This window comes from Chelonia mydas, chromosome 6, assembly GCF_015237465.2.
Source record: "Chelonia mydas isolate rCheMyd1 chromosome 6, rCheMyd1.pri.v2, whole genome shotgun sequence".
Lineage (NCBI taxonomy): Eukaryota > Metazoa > Chordata > Testudines > Cheloniidae > Chelonia > Chelonia mydas.
The window spans coordinates 1,718,961-1,734,732 of record NC_051246.2 but is presented as its reverse complement, the minus strand read 5'-3'; the positions used below and the strand labels follow the sequence as shown (position 1 = coordinate 1,734,732).

The following is a 15,772-nucleotide window of genomic DNA, read 5'->3' as shown; positions in this document are numbered from 1 at the left end:
TCCCAGTGTGTGCCCCCATTTTCAACCCCCTGCCCCCACACCCCAGTGCCAGTGGCTCCCCCAGCCATGCCCCCCACACCCCCGTTACCTGCATCTCCCCCCAGCCCTGCCCCCTGCACTCCCCCATTCCCAGTGCGTCCCCCCAGCCCTGCCCCCTGGACCCCCATTCCCAGTGCGTCCCCCCAGCCCTGCTCCCTGCACTCCCCCATTCCCAGCCCCTCCCCCTGCCCTGCCCCCTGCACCCCCATTACCAGTGTGAGCCCCGAGTTGCACCCCCCCACCCCCACACCCCAGAGCCAGCGCCTCCCCCCAGCCGTGCCCCCCACACCCCCGTTACCTGCACCTCCCCCCAGCTGTGCCCCCTGCACCCCCAGTGCTGGCACCTCCCCCTCAAGTCGTGCCCCCCCCCCCCCAGGCTGTGCGAACTGCGCCCCCCCGGGCTGTGCCCCCCTCAGTGTGCTAGAGAGCCCCTGGCCAGTGCCTGCACAGAGCCGGGGGCGGGACGCGGGGTCTCCCCCCCATTCCTGCCAGGGGGGCTGAGCCTGGCTGCAGGGCCCTGCCGGGAAAGGCCCTGGCACCGCTCCCCACCCCAGCAGGCGTTGCCGGAGCGGGGGAGCCCCGTCCTTTCCCGCCCCAGCCGTGTGCCCCCTGCCCCAGCCCGCCCCAGCCTGCCCTGCTGCACCTCCGCACGAGTGGGGTGGGGGGCCCAGGGCAGGTGGAGGTGGGGAGGGGAGCCTGGGGGGGAGTGGAGGGCTAGGGGATGATGCAGTGGCCAGCGGGGGCCAGGAGCAATGGGGGGAGGGGAATCTGGGGAGACAGTGGGGGCTTAGACTGATGGGGGGGCAGCGGGGACCAGGAGCAAGGGGGGAGGGAGCAGAGTCCAGGGAGGCAGTGGGGGGCCAGGGGTGATGAGGGGGCCAGCGGAGGCCAGGAGCAATGGGGGGAGGGGAATCTGGGGAGACAGTGGGGGCTTAGACTGATGGGGGGGCAGCGGGGACCAGGAGCAAGGGGGAGGGAGCGGAGTCCAGGGAGGCAGTTGGGGGCCAGGGGTGATGAGGGGGCCAGGGCACCATTTCCCCTAAGGCCGATCCGGGCGTTGGGGGCGGCCACCGCCCGGGGTGTTGCTGGAGGGTGCCCTGGCCCTCCCCAGGAAGCTGAGCGTGGCTGTGATGGCGGGGGGAGGCCCTGCCATGGTGCCCCCGCCATCAGCAGTTACCCCTGGCCTGCGGCACCGCTGAGGAGCTGGTGATCGCGCGGCCCCCCAGCGGGGAGCACCCCGGGATGTTTCCAGCTCTCACGTAACCCAGCCACGCGCGTGCAGCTGCGCGGAGCCGGGGGGCTGTCGGGACCCCAGAGACGCCCAAGCCCAGGGGGCTGGCAGGTCCCAGCCGTGCTTTTGTGCGGGGCAATGTGAGAAACGAGTCCTCTTAGCCCAGCCAGGCCCCGGGAGCGGCTCCTCGTCCCCCGCAGGAGCAAGGGCCCGTCTGCTGTGAGGGCTGCGTCTGGGGCCGACGCCGGGGATTTGGGGACGGAGCTGCCGCGTCAGCAGCCGGAGAAGCCGGGTGCGGCCAGGGCACGTTCTGTCCCCGGGATGCGGACGGTGGCGATTGTGCAGGGCCGAAGGCAGGCGAGCTCGGCTGACGTCACTGCGCACGAGGGGGCCCCGTGTGTTTCCACGGGGGGGGACCAGGCCCGAGCTGGCTTTGAAAAGGAATTCAGAGCTCTCCCAAGCCCGCTTTCCACGACTCTCAATGGTTTGTTTCTTTCCTCATACACTGCATGACCCGATGTCCCGTTTGTAAAGGGACAGTCCTGTTTTGGGGGGTCTTTTTCTTAAATAGGCACCGATTACTCCCCACCCCCCGTCCCGATTTTTTACACTTGCTGTCTGGTCGCCCTAGATGACCTGCTCTGCCGTGGAAAGGAATAATAAAGAAATACTCAGATCTCCGTTCAGGGTTTTACATCCACGAGCCCAGAAACGCGGCTTGTAGGACGCTTTCTAAGCTGTCCTGAAAACACAGACATGGGGGCTGGGTCCTCTCCGCCCCAATTGCTTTTTCTCAAGTGCTGGGATGATGCTGCCTCAGCAGCTTGTCCCAGCTAAAGCATCACCTCTGAGTTCGGGAGGAATAAAGGTCACGGATGTAAGGCTGTGGCACTGTGCACCTCGACGTAGCCCCCCGGCCCCCCCCCCCCGCCGCTGTGAGATGCTGATGAGACGTTTGGTGCAACGCCTGCCTTGCGAGGGGTCTTTACAACTCGTGATCGGTTAATACCCTGTTGGATGGGGCGAGCTGTCGCTGGACGGGAAGTCGTGGACACGCAGGTACGACGCCAGCGTTAGGAACTCACCGGCCAACCACACGCACCTGCTTTGCAACGGGAAGCCCGCAATCAGGCAGCAGCAGAAACCCCTCCCGGCCCCCGCCGCACAAACCCCCCAACACAGGACAGGACTATGTTCAACATAATAAATAAAGGGAGAGCGGCCTTTTTCTTCTGCCTGGTAAAGTTTCCAAGCTGTAGAAGTCCATGATCAGCTGTAAACTTTTGAAGGGACAAACCCGAATGTTTTGTTCAGAGTTCGGAACATTTCAGAGGTAGGAGCAACCCTCGGCCCTGGGGGTTTGTAACTCTGAGGTTCTAGGCAACACACACACCCAGCCTTTCAGTTGCAACGAAGGAGCAGGGCTGGTTGGCCAGACGGGCGTGGGTGGCCCATCAAAAAGTTATCCACTCTCCCTGAGGCGCCTTGGAGAGGGGACAGGGTGAAAGGCTGGTGGGTTGAGAGGGGTCGGGGTCCCATAGTCCAGGTTGCACCCGGGGGACCCCCTCACAAAGACAACACACGCTTTGTGAGCCCATACAAGAGTGCTCTACTAACCTGGTGCTTAACACCTCAAGTGTCTCCCCTGCCCATTCTCCAGTGAGATAACTCCCCTGCCACGAGCCCTTACGCTGTGCCCCTGCAATAGACGTCTGATGGACCCAAAGGTGTAGGGTCCCCCTGGCTGAGGACCTTCACAAAAGCTCCAAAGTCCCTTTGTGCTTTATAAGTGTTTGTCATGCCTGTGATCATCGTGACCCTGAAACGCGTGTGTTCGTTATATGGGTTGCTTTATTTCAGACTCTTCAGCATTTCAGAAAACGGATTTTTCCAACAAGGCTGCACAAGGCCAAAACCTTCCTGTAATAAACAGCAGTATGGCGGGTAGGGAGCGGGTTTCTCTCTCTGTTCTGTTATTTTCTGAACAGTGTCTTCAAACTCCCCTGCTTGTGAAATTCACATTCCTGCCTGGAGTGACTCTGACTTCACTCGGTTAAACTCTTATAGGCCATCTCATGATTTCAAATGCAATTCGATTTCCATGGATCAAAGGCAGCCAGAGTTTGTAAGCCACGAATACTTCAAACTTAGACACGTAGCTCACGTTGACTTCTGTCCCTCTTGGGATTGGCCTATGAACGCGGCCTCGTCGAGTTGGGCTTACCCTGCTTATGCGTCTGCAATTTCCATGTCACACCTACCGTCATGGGCACTTATCCAAAGCTGGTAAACCTGGATTTTAACAAACCCTTCCTGGCGCTCACTGACCCCTCGGACGCGGGGCTGGGTGCGGTGCTGATGCAAACTGATACTAAGTGGGAGAGACGCCCCATTGCCTGCCTGAGCAGGAAGCTGCTGCCCCGGGAGCAGCGCTTCGTCACACCGACTAAATAAATCCGATTGTTGTATGGCTAGATACTGCATGTTTGCCATTAGGTAAATGTTAACAGTGTGACATGTTTTCTTCTGTGAACAATACTCAGGGAAACCCTTTGAGGAAAAAACCGCCCGGGTGTTGGCATTAAAGAGGAGAAACACGTAGCCTGAAGGGATGAATAAAGCCGGCAGACTTCATCTGCGTCGATTTGCTGCCAACTTTTCTTTGGAAGGCGAGCGAGACTTCTTTTCATGTCACCCAGACGCAGAATACAATGGACTTTTCAGCGTGTAACTTACGGTCCCGATGCCCCAGCGCTGGGTTTGTTCGGAGCGTTCACCTGACCGTCACCGGGACCACGGTCAGGAGCCCGGGTTTTCTTCACGGTGCCCAGAACATCGGCGCTACCCCCCTCGGCGCCCTAACAAACGCGTGGGGCAGTTACGCGGCAAAGGAGTATAACTTATGAATACGACCGGACAAACCCTGTCATTCCGCTTTATTTCTCAAGCAGGGATCCAACGTATCCACAAACAACAACCCGCAGGCGTTCACCGAGCAATGATTTCTCGTTTAAAAAACCATTTCAACAGCTAATTAGAGCCAGATATTGAAATCTCCCCCCGCCCCCCCCCCGCACTTTGTACTCAAGCCATGACGAACCACACTGCGTTCAGATATAACAAGGAGTCCGGTGGCACCTTAAAGACTAACCTTGTTTTTGTGGATACAGATTAACACGGCTCCCCCCCCGATAGTGTGCAGATATCTTTGATATGCATATGCCGTATAATTAAGGCTAAGATTTTGTCACGCATATTTGTAGTAAAAGTTACGGACAGGTCACGGGCAATAAAGAAAAATTCCTGGAAGCCCGCGATCTATCCCTGACGTCTACTAAAAGTATGCACGACAAAATTGGGAGCTGTGGGGTCTCCACACCACTCCTGGGGGCCCGGCTGGGGCATCCCCCCCGGCCTGTGGTTCCCAGCGGCGGGGCGCCCTGGCCACCCGCAGCGGCTCCGAGCTCCGGGGGGCTCAAGTCACAGGGGTCTTTGGAAGTCACGGATTCCGTGACCAAACCATAGCCCTATGAACCGGTGACTTTGAAAATATCTGATAATTGCTTATCCCCGCCTCAGTGTCCCCCTCTTCTCCGATCAGCAGACGGACGCTTTTCCGGACTGGCAAAGGAAGAAAGGCTGTCGTCGTGCGCACCAGGAAGCAAGCCCGACAACTCTTCCAACAGCCTCATGGGAGTCCCCGGGGCCGACACCGAGGAATCTTTAAAACGAGAAGCGCGATGACCACACGATACTATTGGCCTGGGATGACGAAGGACATCGTCGAGCGGGTCTGTAACGAACCCAGACCCGGCCACACGTCGCTGGCCGCGGCAGTGCCGAGTTGAACCCGTGCCGTGCAAAGCACGCGGTTCCCACACGTGGCGTGAAAATGTAAACGCCTTTCCCGTGCGATCGTACTTTCGTACGAGGACGTTCACGCTGTCGTGTGGTTCCGTCCAAACTCGGCGGAGCGATGGGTGAAGTGCCAGAAGGGGAGAAAGGACGTGACTCTGCCCACCCCCGTGGAAAGCAAAATGGACACCCCCGTGGAAAGCAAAAAGGTGCATTTTGGACTCGGAGGGATCTCCTGTGTATCTTCTGAAATGTCTTTTACAGCCACATCGGTCAGAATTTGCTACCTCTGGAGGATGGCACACGGGGTCCCCTCGCCTGGTGCTGGGACGTGGCCCCTCTGGGGTGGGGGGGCTGGGCTCACAGGGACCCCTCGCCTGGCACTGGGACATGGCCCCTCTGGGGCAGCTGGGGGCTGGGCTCACAGGGACGCCTCGCCCGGCGCTGGGATGCAGCCCCGCTGGGGCGGTGGGGGGCTGGGCTCACAGGGACCCCTCGCCCGGCGCTGGGACGTGGCCCCTCTGGGGCAGCGGGGGGCTGGGTTCACAGGGACCCCTCGCCCGGCGCTGGGACGCAGCCCCCGGGGGAAGCTGTTTATACTCTGTGTGAAATGCCTCCTAGGTGTTTTCTCAGCCCCCCGCCCCCCCCTGGCCAGCCCCACCTCCTGGCCAGCCCCTCCCACACCCCAGCTCCTTCCAGGCCGGGAAGCGTGTCCTGTTCCAGATCTCCGTCCAGCTGCCCCTTGTTCCCGGACTCCACCGAGTGGCGGTGGCAGGTAAGATCCCTCCCGCTCAGGGGGTCCCCGGCCCCCCAATCCCAGGCCCGGGAGCTCGGGGTCTGTGGCCGTGGAGTGGGAGTTGCTCTGCCCTGTGTGTTTGCTCTGGGTCAGACTGGGATGGCCTGGACTTTGCCTTGTGCTGGGGGAGGGGGTTTGGTGCAGACAGGCCCGGGGCGGAGCGGGAGACGCAGACAGGACCCTGGGGTGGGGGGAAGTGGGAGGAGCTGGGAGTGAACCCCTTCTCCGCCTTCCCTTGTCAAATGGGGGGGAGGGGACCCAGGGGAAAAGGGGGAGCATGGGGTGCTGTGGGGAGGGGCGCTGGCTGTGGGGGGAGCTCTTGGCTATTCCAGCCCCAGCCTCTTCCAACAGGGGGCGCTGTGGGGAGCAGGGTGGGAGTGCTGGTTTTGTGGGGAGCTCCCGGCTGCTCCAGCCCGGCCTCTCCCAGCAGGGGGCGCTGTGGGGAAGGGGCGGGGCGCTGGCTGTGGGGGGAGCTCCCGGCTGCTCCAGCCCGGCCTCTCCCAGCAGGGGTCGCTGTGGGGAAGGGGCGGGGCGCTGGCTGTGGGGGGAGCTCCCGGCTGCTCCAGCCTGGCGTCTCCCAGCAGGGGGCGCTGTGGGGAAGGGACAGGGTGCTGGCTGGGTGGGGAGCTCCCGGCTACTCCAGCCCGGCCTCACCCAGCAGGGGGCGCTGTGGGGAAGGGGCGGGGCGCTGGCTGTGGGGGGAGCTCCCGGCTACTCCAGCCCGGCCTCTCCCAGCAGGGGGCGCTGTGGGGAGGGGGCGGGGTGCTGGCTGTGGGGGGAGCTCCCGGCTGCTCCAGCCCAGCCTCTCCCAGCAGGGGTCGCTGTGGGGAAGGGGCGGGGCGCTGGCTGTGGGGGGAGCTCCCGGCTGCTCCAGCCCGGCCTCTCCCAGCAGGGTTGCCCTGGCTCTGGGCACAGGTCCCCTCTTCCTCCACTCGGTGGCGCCATAAAGATGCCCCGACTTGTAGGAGCAGTGTACGCTCTGGTATATCTTCTCCACAATGCCTCTATGGTTTCCCGTTGCAGACGGACGCCATGACCTCCCGCCCGGATCTCTCTCACCTCCTCCCGCCCCCCCGCTTGCGGCAGCTGGTCCGGGACTGGCTCCAAGAGGATGCCCCGGCCTTCGACCCCGCTGGCTGCACAGTGGGAGAACGCCCGGAGCGCGCTGTGCTCCTCTGCAAGTCTCCCGGGGTGTTGGCTGGCTGCCCCTTCTTTGACGCCGTCTTTACCGAGCTGGGCTGCACCGTGGAGTGGTTCCAGCCCGAGGGGGCCTGGCTGGAGCCCGTGGCCCGCGTGGCCGAAGTCCGCGGCAAAGCCCGCCACCTGTTGCTCGGGGAGAGGACTGCTCTGAATTGCCTGGGACGGTGCAGCGGGGTGGCCACGGCCACGGGACGGGCCTGCCGGCTGGCGCGGGAGGCCGGCTGGCGCGGGCAAGTGGCCGGGACGAGGAAGACCACGCCGGGTTTCAGGCTGGCCGAGAAGTACGCCCTGCTGGTGGGGGGAGCTTCGGGCCACCGCTACGGCTTGGGCAGTCTCGTCATGCTGAAGGATAACCACGTCTGGGCTGCGGGAGGAATTGCCCGGGTAAGGGGGCGGGCCTGGAAGTACTGGAGGGGGGGTGGTGTCTCCTACCCGAACGCCTGGGTCGCATTACCCCTCCCAGTGTCTGGGAGTTTGGGGGGGAGACCCCTAGGGCAGCCATCTCAGATGCCTGGACTCCATCCCTATCTCTGGGAGTTACTGAAATGTCAGACAATCCCATGGAATGGAAATTCAGTCATAGAAGGTCAGGGTTGGAAGGGACCTCAGGAGATCATCTAGTCCAACCCCCTGCTTGAAGCAGGACCAATCCCCAATTTTTGCCCCAGATCCCTAAATGGCCCCCGCAAGGATTGAACTCACAACCCTGCGTTTAGCAGGCCAATGCTCAAACCACTGAGTACTGGGTGGTGTCTCCTACCCGGACACCTGGGTCCCATTCCCTGCCCAAACTCTCTCTCCGCCTCTAGGCTGTCCAGGAAGCCCAGCGGGTGGCTGGCTTTCATCTGAAGCTGGAGGTGGAGTGTCGTTCGCTGGAAGAGGCCCTGGAAGCCGCAGAGGCCGGATCTGACATCGTCATGCTGGATAACTTCTCCCCGGAGGTACCAGGGAGTTTGGGGGCTACCAGGTGGGGCGGGGGGTCTCCCAGCCCCCTCCCTTATAACCCTGCCCCTTGTTCTCTAGGACTTGCATCCCGCCGCCAGCGCGCTGAAAGCCGCCCACCCCCGGGTGATGGTGGAAGCCAGCGGTGGGATCTCGGAGGAGAATATCTCCCAGTTCTTCGGCCCGTGTATAGACGTCCTTTCTCTGGGGTGCCTCACCCAGTCAGCCCGAGCCGTTGATTTTTCCCTCAAAATCTGTCGGGAGACACCGCTGCAGAGAGATTTTGCCTTCTAAGACCATAAGCCCCAATTTTCAGGGCAGAGTGTGAAATTTTAGCGCAGTGAAATCATGGGTCAGGGAATTTCACAGATTAACAGATAAAATTATCTAGTTTCGTCCACGTATCGTATGCTGTCTGGTTTTCTCACCTTGAATCTTTTCCTAAGAACCATCAGACACTACATTTCCTGAACTGGGAGTGAAATTTTAAGCTCTGTAAACTCATGTGGTGGGGAGTTCCTCTGGCTACTAGTTACAATCATCTTCCTACTGAAATGTGCTACCTTAATTTGCCCAATATAATTTCTGTTCTAAAATGTGTCGCATGCTAAATTTTCCAAGCCATGTGTGAAATTTTAACTCAACGAAATGGTGTGTCAGGGAGTTCTAGAGGTTAATTGATACATTTATTTCATATGTTCCCTCTAAGATGTGCTGTCGTGATTCATGCACTTTAATTTTGCCCTAAGAGCCATCACATACTAAATTTTCTAAAGCCACTTGGGCAGTTTTTGCTCCCTAAAATCATGTGGCAGAGTGTTCCACAGCTTAATGTCTAAAATCATCTCATATCTTTCCCCTGAAATATGGTGTCTCGATTTTACATTTTTGAATTGCTCCTAAGAACCATCAGATCCCAAATTTCCTGAGCCGTGTTTGAAATTGTAACTCCATAAAATCATGTGGCGGGGTGTTCCATAGATTAACAGATAAGAAGTATCTAATTTTTTCATTCCAAAACCTGCTGTGACATCCTGACCTGGCTGAAGTTATAGGAAAACAACCACAGACTTCAGTGGGGCCAGGATTTCAACCTCTGCCGCTTCATTAGCCCATCTTGATCCCTATCTAAACAGCCACCGTGCCCCACTCCAGAAGCAGTCACAACACGACAGACTAGGACACCGAGAGAGTTAAAAACAGGTTTCCTCATCTTTATTGAAACATTTTTTCTCAATTCTTGTCACGGGTCCTGATCAGTTTCTTAAGACTCTGGCTGCAGGGTGGAGAAGGGCAAGGTTGTGGGGTCCCAGCTCCCCACCCCAAAATCACAATAAATAAGACCGGCATCTGCAGTTTGGGGGTCCAAAACTGAAGCCGATTTGGCGTCATGTGGGGGAGATGCCCCCAACCTGGGGGGTGTGGGTGGATGGGACCCCACAGCGCCAGCCCCCTGCGTCAGGGGGGCAGGGCAATTTGGGTAGGCCTGATGGATTTACTCCCCCTCTTTGTCTTCACCGTGTGTAATGACGTAGCAGATGTTCTTGTAGTCCACGTTGCCGGCCACATCTGGAGGAAAAGCTGCCCACATGTTCTTGATCTGGGGGGGGACGACAGGTGCAAGAGGGGAGTTAAAATTGGGGTGACCCCCACCCCCAAAGCTAGGGTTTGTGCCCCTCGATCCCAGACACCTCCCCCCACTGCTGCTGCGGGAGGGATTAGGTTGGATGGGATGATCTGGGGGGGATGGGTTAGATTGGGGGGATGGGGTTTGTATTGGGGTTCGGGGGGGTCACCCCCAAATTTCTCACCTCTTCTGGGGTGAATCTGTCGCACTGGGTGGTCAGAAGTTCTTCCAGGCTGCGAGGGGGAAGAGAGAGAGTGGCGATCAGACACCCCAAATTCTGGGGAGACACCCCCGATTTCTCAGCCCTGGCATACCCCCCTACTACCACCACCCCACATCCTGGGCAGAGCGCCCTCTGCTGGGGAGACCCCCCTCCCTGGGCGCTCTCAGGGCTGGGATCACCCCTAGCGCCCCCTGCCCTGGGGAGACCCCCACACCCACCCCTAGCGCCCCCTGCTGGGGACAGGGATACTCACAACTGCTTCTTGATGGTGCCTTTGGCGTCGCTGTCCAGGACCTTGAACGCCCCCATGATCACGTCCTCGGGGTCAGCACCTGGGGGGCGGAGAGGGTGAGAATTGGGGGGCTGGGGCATACCAATGGGGGGGGATGGGATGTACCAATAGGGGAGAGGCTAAGGGGGAATGGGATGGGGCAGTAATGGGACATACCAATGGGGATGGGATGGGAGGTACCAATGCATAGCAGGTTGGGGGAGCATGATGGGAAGTACCAATGGGTAGTGGGTGGAATGGGACGTACCAATGGGGTTGTGATTGGGGGGATGGATGTACCAATGGGTAACAGGGAGCAGGATGGGGATGTGATGGGGGGTGGGGATGGGGATGTGTCAGAGGGTGGGAGGTGGAAGTTGGGGGGGGAAAAGATGGGGACATACGCAGGGGGAGGAAATGGGGATATACCAAAGTTGGGGGAGGAGGAAATGGGGATGTACCAAGGGGGAGCAGGACGGGGGGAGATAGGGATGTACCAAGGGGGTAGATGGTAATATACCCAGGGACAGTGGGGTGGGGAGGTACCAAAGGGGAGCTGGATGAGGGGAGATGGGAATGTACCAAGGGGAAACAGGATGGGGACATACCAAAGGGGAGTGTGATGGGGGGGAGAGGGGGATGTACCAAGCGGGATGGGGGGGTCACTCACCCTTGAGCTTCTCCCCAAACATGGTGAGGAAGACGGTGAAGTTGATGGGGCCACTGGCTTCCTTAATCATGGCGTCCAGCTCCTCGTTCTTCACGTTCAGGCGCCCTGCCAAGGGGGGGAAAGGGTTATAAAGTGCAGGGGGGGGAATCCCATTCCCCCCCTCCTGGAACAGGTCCCGCCCTTCCCAGATAGACCCCACCCCCCTTGGAATGGCCCCTCCCACCCCAGAGAGGCCCCTCCCACTCTGGTCTGGCCCCGCCTCTTTACCCATGGCAGCGAATGTGTCTCTCAGGTCTTCCTTGTCGATGATGCCATCTCTGTTCTGGTCAATGACGGTGAAGGCCTAAGTGGGAGAGGAGCAAAGGATCATGGGAATGGAGAGATGCCAAGGGCCGTATGGCTCTCTGCAGCCCGGCCTCCCCCCACTGCCCCCCCCCCGCCTTGCAGCTGTCCCCCGAGACACCTGTCACCCAGCCCCCGTTCCTGACTCCTTGGGGACAGAAGGAACGCCAGGAATCCTCGTCTGGCGGCGTGCCCCCGGCCCCGTGCCCCCGGGAGCTGCCGATGCAGCCCCCCTCCCGTGGGGGACAGGTGCTGCATGCCGGAGGAGCTGACGAGCTCTCCAGAGAAGGGGGGAGGGAAGCTACTGACCCCCCCCACCCCCCCGCACTGCTTTTGCTCCATCCCTCCCTCTATCCCCCTCCCCTGGCAGCCAAGCCCCCCCCAGCGTAGATGGAGATGCCCCATTGGCACCCCTCCTCCCCCAAATTCCACGTCTCCAGGGATTTCCTTGTAAGGCGCCTCCAACCCAACTGCAGATGTCGCGTCTCCACCCACCGGCCCCCAAAATAGACGCCCGGCCCTTGGGATCCGGGGAAGGAAACGGCCCCGTCCGTGCTGGGAGGGATGGGAGCTGGGGAGACGGCCGCACCCAGGGAGAAGGACGCAGTGGGGTGGCGTCTCTCTCTGTCAGATCGGGCAAGGTGGTGTCATTTCGGGGGGACGAGGAGGACTTGGGGAGACGGCACCCCGGACCCCACCCTAGAGCATCAAGGTTTGGTGGGACGATCCCGCCCCCTGGAGACAGGGGGAATAGACTGGAGGGGCCAATCTTCCCCTCACCCTCACCCCTCCCTGCCCTTCATCCACCCTACCTCCTCCGCCTCACCTCTTTGAACTCCTGGATTTGGGTTTGGTCAAACATAGAGAAGACACTGGAGCTGCCTTCGGCTGCCTTCCTCTTCGCCTTCTTGGGTGCCTGTTTTTTGGGGGGCGGGGGAGTGGAGGGGAAGAAAAGCAGACAGGCCGTGGCATGCAAAGGTTAATTCCATGGGCCACCATACCCCCACCCCAGATCTGAGCCCCGAACATAGGCCTGGTGCCCCATAACACCCTCCTCCTCCCTGTCTGTGATCAGCGGGGGCAGAGCCCAAGAGATGGGATCGGGGGGGAGGACTGGGGGAGTTCTTGGGGTGAACTTAGAGAAGTGGAGGTTATTGGGGGTGTATGGGAGCTAGCGAGGGAATTGGGGTGCAGTGTGCAATATTGGGGGGCTACAAGGAACTTGGGTGCAGGGGAGATATGGGTGGAATTGTGCACAGGGGGACGTTGAGAGGTGTATGGGAGTGATTGGGGGTGCATGAGAATTACTGGGATGTGCATGGGCATTAGTGGGGAAATTGGGGTGCACAGCAGTTATTGGGGAGTATATTGGAGTTAGTGGGGGAAATAGGGTGCATACGAGTTATTGGGGTGCATGGGAGTTAGTGGGGGAAATGGGGGTGCAAGGGGAAACACCTGTTAAGCAATGCAAGTGAGGGGTGTCAGCTGTGTTGAGGGGCAGTTATGAGATGGGGTGTCTGTTGGTGAGAGGGTAACAGTCCCCCAATGGATAATAGGGATATCCCAGTTTTTTCCCTTGGGGGAGCTGGCCCTATGTCAAAAGTGGGGTGTTTTTGCCCAGGCTAGAGGGAGATGTTTCGGCTCCCCAAGATTTTAGCCCAAAGGACACAGATTCTGCTGCGTCCCCCAGCACCCCCCCCAATACACAAGGGATTAATTTTTGGCTCTGTGCCCCCCCCCATCCCCAATGGGGCCATCATGGCTCAGTTGGGTGTCGGGACCCAGATGACCCCACAGTCTCAGCGACGGAAGGGCGGTGGAAGGGGACAGAGATCCGGTGGGGAGGGGGCCCAAGCGCTGTCTGTCTGTGCATCAGACTCCATCTCTCCCCCCTCCACGCCCAGAGCACCCTGATGGCGTGGGGAAATCGCAGGGGAAGGGACCCACTGGAGAGAAGGGACCCACTGGGGAGAAGGGACCCCCAAAACCTGCAGGAGAGTAGGACATGCCTGAGCCATGTTAGGGGGATGCCTGGAGACGGACGGGTGCAGGTGGGAGGGGGTGTGTGGGGATGGATGGGTAGATGGGTGGGGGGGGATAGATAGATGACTGGGGTGGCTAGATAGGGTGTGTATGGGTCTAAAGAGAGAAAGAAGTGGGGGGGGATGGATTTAGAGAGATAGAGGGGTGTATGTGGGGATGGATAGATAGAGCGTACAGGGATAGATGGATGGATGAGAGGGGTGTATGGGGATGGATAGATAGAGGGGGTGTATAGACAGATAGATAGATAGATGGGGTGGATGGGGGTAGATAGATTGATCAATAGATAGATCGATAGAAGTGTGTATGGGGGATCGATAGGTAGATAGATTGGGTGTATGGGGATAGGTAGGTAGGGGGTGTGCGTGGGGATAGATAGATAGAGGAGGTGTATAGATAGGTAGATAGAGGGGGTGTATGGGGATAGGTAGGTAGGTAGGGGGTGTGCGTGGGGATAGATATATCGATGATCCCCTGGTCATTTCTCTCCACACTATAGCTTTCCACAGGCGGGTCCGAGTATCCCCAAGCTGCGGCGTGTGTGGCGGGGGGGGGGCCTCTGTTCAAATCCCCGGGGTGCATCCGTCTGCCCGGGTCCGTCTCACTTACCATCTCCTCTCCGCGGGCGGGCGCAGCTGTTGGGAAGTCTGTGCTGGAGGGGAAGCTGGGCAGGCTGGGGAGTGCTCCAATCCCCCTGGGGTTATATAGAGCTCCCGGGGGGTGCCGGGGGGGGGGTGACGTGCCAAGGGCTAACTATAGCAGCATCTTCAAGTTTGGCTCGGAGGAGCCCAGGGCTTGAAATAGATCCCGGCCGGGACGCTCCTTTCTTGGAGAAAGGAGACAGGAGAGGTGGGATCCCTCCAGTCTGCTTGGCCCCAAGGCTGCCCCACATGAACCCCCCCATAGGGTCCCCCCCGACCCCATGTATTGTCCCAACATAGAGCCTGGCTCAGTCGATCCAGGTTCTGCCCCATTCACCTCCTCTGCTGCCCCTCGTGTGTCACCCCAATACCGGGCCCCAACTGATCCATGTCACCCCCACTATGGGTTCCCCCTCTTTTGCATCATCTGCTGCCCCCCCGTGTGTCACATCTTTATGAGTCCCCCTCTCTTGTCCCATCTGCTTCTCCCCCATGTGTCACCCCAATATGGATCCCCTAAAAGATCCAGATCTCATGCTCCTGCCCCATCTCCCCCTCCCCCCTATATGGACCTCCCAGCTCTGTGCCTTCATGTGTGGCACCCCAATATGGGCCCTCCTACAAGGTTCAGATCCCCCCCTTCCCCTCTGAGGGACTTCTCTGCCGCCCCCACCCCCCATGCGTGGGCCACCCCTCTGTGGGTCCCCCCTATAATATTCAGCTATTGCTCCAACTCATCACACACGCACCCTGTCTCCTCCCTCCATGTGTCTCCCCAGTAGAGGTCCCCACTGAAAGGATCAGTTCCCCCACCCTCCATGTGTCACCCCTATACAGGTCCCCCCACAAGATCCAAGTCCCCTGTTCCTGAACCCCGAGTCTCTCCCGTTGCTCTCATTTGTGTCACCCCAATAAGGGTCCCCACTATGGGGTCACCCCATCCCACCCCAGTGCTTGGCCTCTGTGCCCCGGGGCAGGGACTGTGTGGGACTATCCTGTGTGCGCCGTATCCCTCTGTCTGTCCCCCTCCCCGTTCCTGGCTATCGGGGCATCCCTGAGAAAGTTTGCTTCTCAAGACGGGCGGCACCAGCTGTCTCCTCAGAGCCACCAAGAAGTTGGCAGCCTTCACGCCACTCAGTCCAGCCCTGGGGTGGCCCTCCCCACCCCCAGGGCACACCGATCCCTGGTTAGGGGCCAGCCTCGTGCCCCGCACCCAACACACACTCGGATCTACCACCTGCCCCCATGTGCCAAGGGCTGGCACAGGGGAGGGGGAAAACCGAGCTGGATAAGCCACGGGGTCGATCCTGGAGGACAAACCAGGCGAGATGGGTTGAGGGGCAAGTTGACGGGGCGGGGAATCTTGTGCAGAAGCTCCCCCCACACCCCAGAGCTCCAAAGGACTCTGCAAACAGGCTCCAAATGATGCAGTGGCCATCCTTAGGGCCCAGAGTGAACACACATGCAGGTGAGGGCAGGGGCGGGGGCGCAGCCCTGTGTTATGGTTATAAACAAGAACCAGCGTCAGCTTTTTCGGGCTCCCTGTCCCACCTCACTCCCCTCCCAGAGAACCCAGGAGACCTGACTCCCAGCCCTCGCGTGTGAAGAGGGGATGGGAAGAGGCCGGGGGTGGGAGGGAAAGGGGGGGTCCTTCGGGTCTTGATCCACACGAAGGAGAGAAGTGTCCAGGGGGAGGAGGGGCCGGCCCAGCCCCCCCAGCGCAGGGTAACCCCGTCCCCAGGGGCTCCTGCAGCCCTGCTGAGCCAACCCTGCCCCCCCGCCCCAGCAGGTGCTGGGCTGTTTCCAGCCCCCCCTTCTGCCACCCCCATGGGTGACCCCCCCGCACAGGGACCTGCCATTTCATCCCATGTGACTCCAATCCCCCCCCCCGC

General features: G+C 60.1%; 2 protein-coding genes across 2 annotated transcripts; one reads left to right on the top strand and one right to left on the bottom strand.

Moving 5' to 3' along the window:
- Nucleotides 1-5,779: 5,779 nt before the first annotated feature.
- Nucleotides 5,780-8,463, top strand: QPRT (quinolinate phosphoribosyltransferase). The gene is made up of 4 exons (XM_037898742.2): nt 5,780-5,900; nt 6,945-7,505; nt 7,931-8,062; nt 8,145-8,463. The coding sequence occupies exons 2-4, from the start codon at nt 6,954-6,956 to the stop codon at nt 8,355-8,357; spliced, it is 897 nt and encodes a 298-aa protein (XP_037754670.1). The 5' UTR covers nt 5,780-5,900; nt 6,945-6,953; the 3' UTR covers nt 8,358-8,463.
- Nucleotides 8,464-9,252: 789 nt separating this feature from the next.
- On the bottom strand, nt 9,253-14,425 carry MYLPF (myosin light chain, phosphorylatable, fast skeletal muscle). Its single transcript, XM_007071142.4, has 7 exons — nt 13,849-14,425; nt 12,023-12,112; nt 11,122-11,197; nt 10,855-10,959; nt 10,167-10,245; nt 9,875-9,923; nt 9,253-9,663 (listed from the first exon to the last, which is right to left on the bottom strand). Exons 1-7 carry the CDS (start codon nt 13,849-13,851, stop codon nt 9,559-9,561), a joined length of 507 nt encoding a protein of 168 aa, XP_007071204.1. The 5' UTR covers nt 13,852-14,425; the 3' UTR covers nt 9,253-9,558.
- Between the last annotated feature and the right edge of the window lie 1,347 nt (nt 14,426-15,772).

Bases quoted from the DNA above. Each gene is read 5' to 3' on its own strand.
- QPRT (XM_037898742.2), top strand. From the start codon at position 6,954: ATGACCTCCCGCCCGGATCTCTCTCACCTCCTCCCGCCCCCCCGCTTG. The intron at 7,506-7,930 runs GTAAGGGGGCGG...CTCCGCCTCTAG, and splicing joins CTGCGGGAGGAATTGCCCGG to GCTGTCCAGGAAGCCCAGCG. The intron at 8,063-8,144 runs GTACCAGGGAGT...CTTGTTCTCTAG, and splicing joins TGGATAACTTCTCCCCGGAG to GACTTGCATCCCGCCGCCAG.
- MYLPF (XM_007071142.4), bottom strand. The intron at 10,960-11,121 runs GTAAAGAGGCGG...CCCCCTTGGCAG, and splicing joins AGACACATTCGCTGCCATGG to GGCGCCTGAACGTGAAGAAC. The intron at 9,924-10,166 runs GTGAGTATCCCT...TCCCCCTCGCAG, and splicing joins GGCACCATCAAGAAGCAGTT to CCTGGAAGAACTTCTGACCA.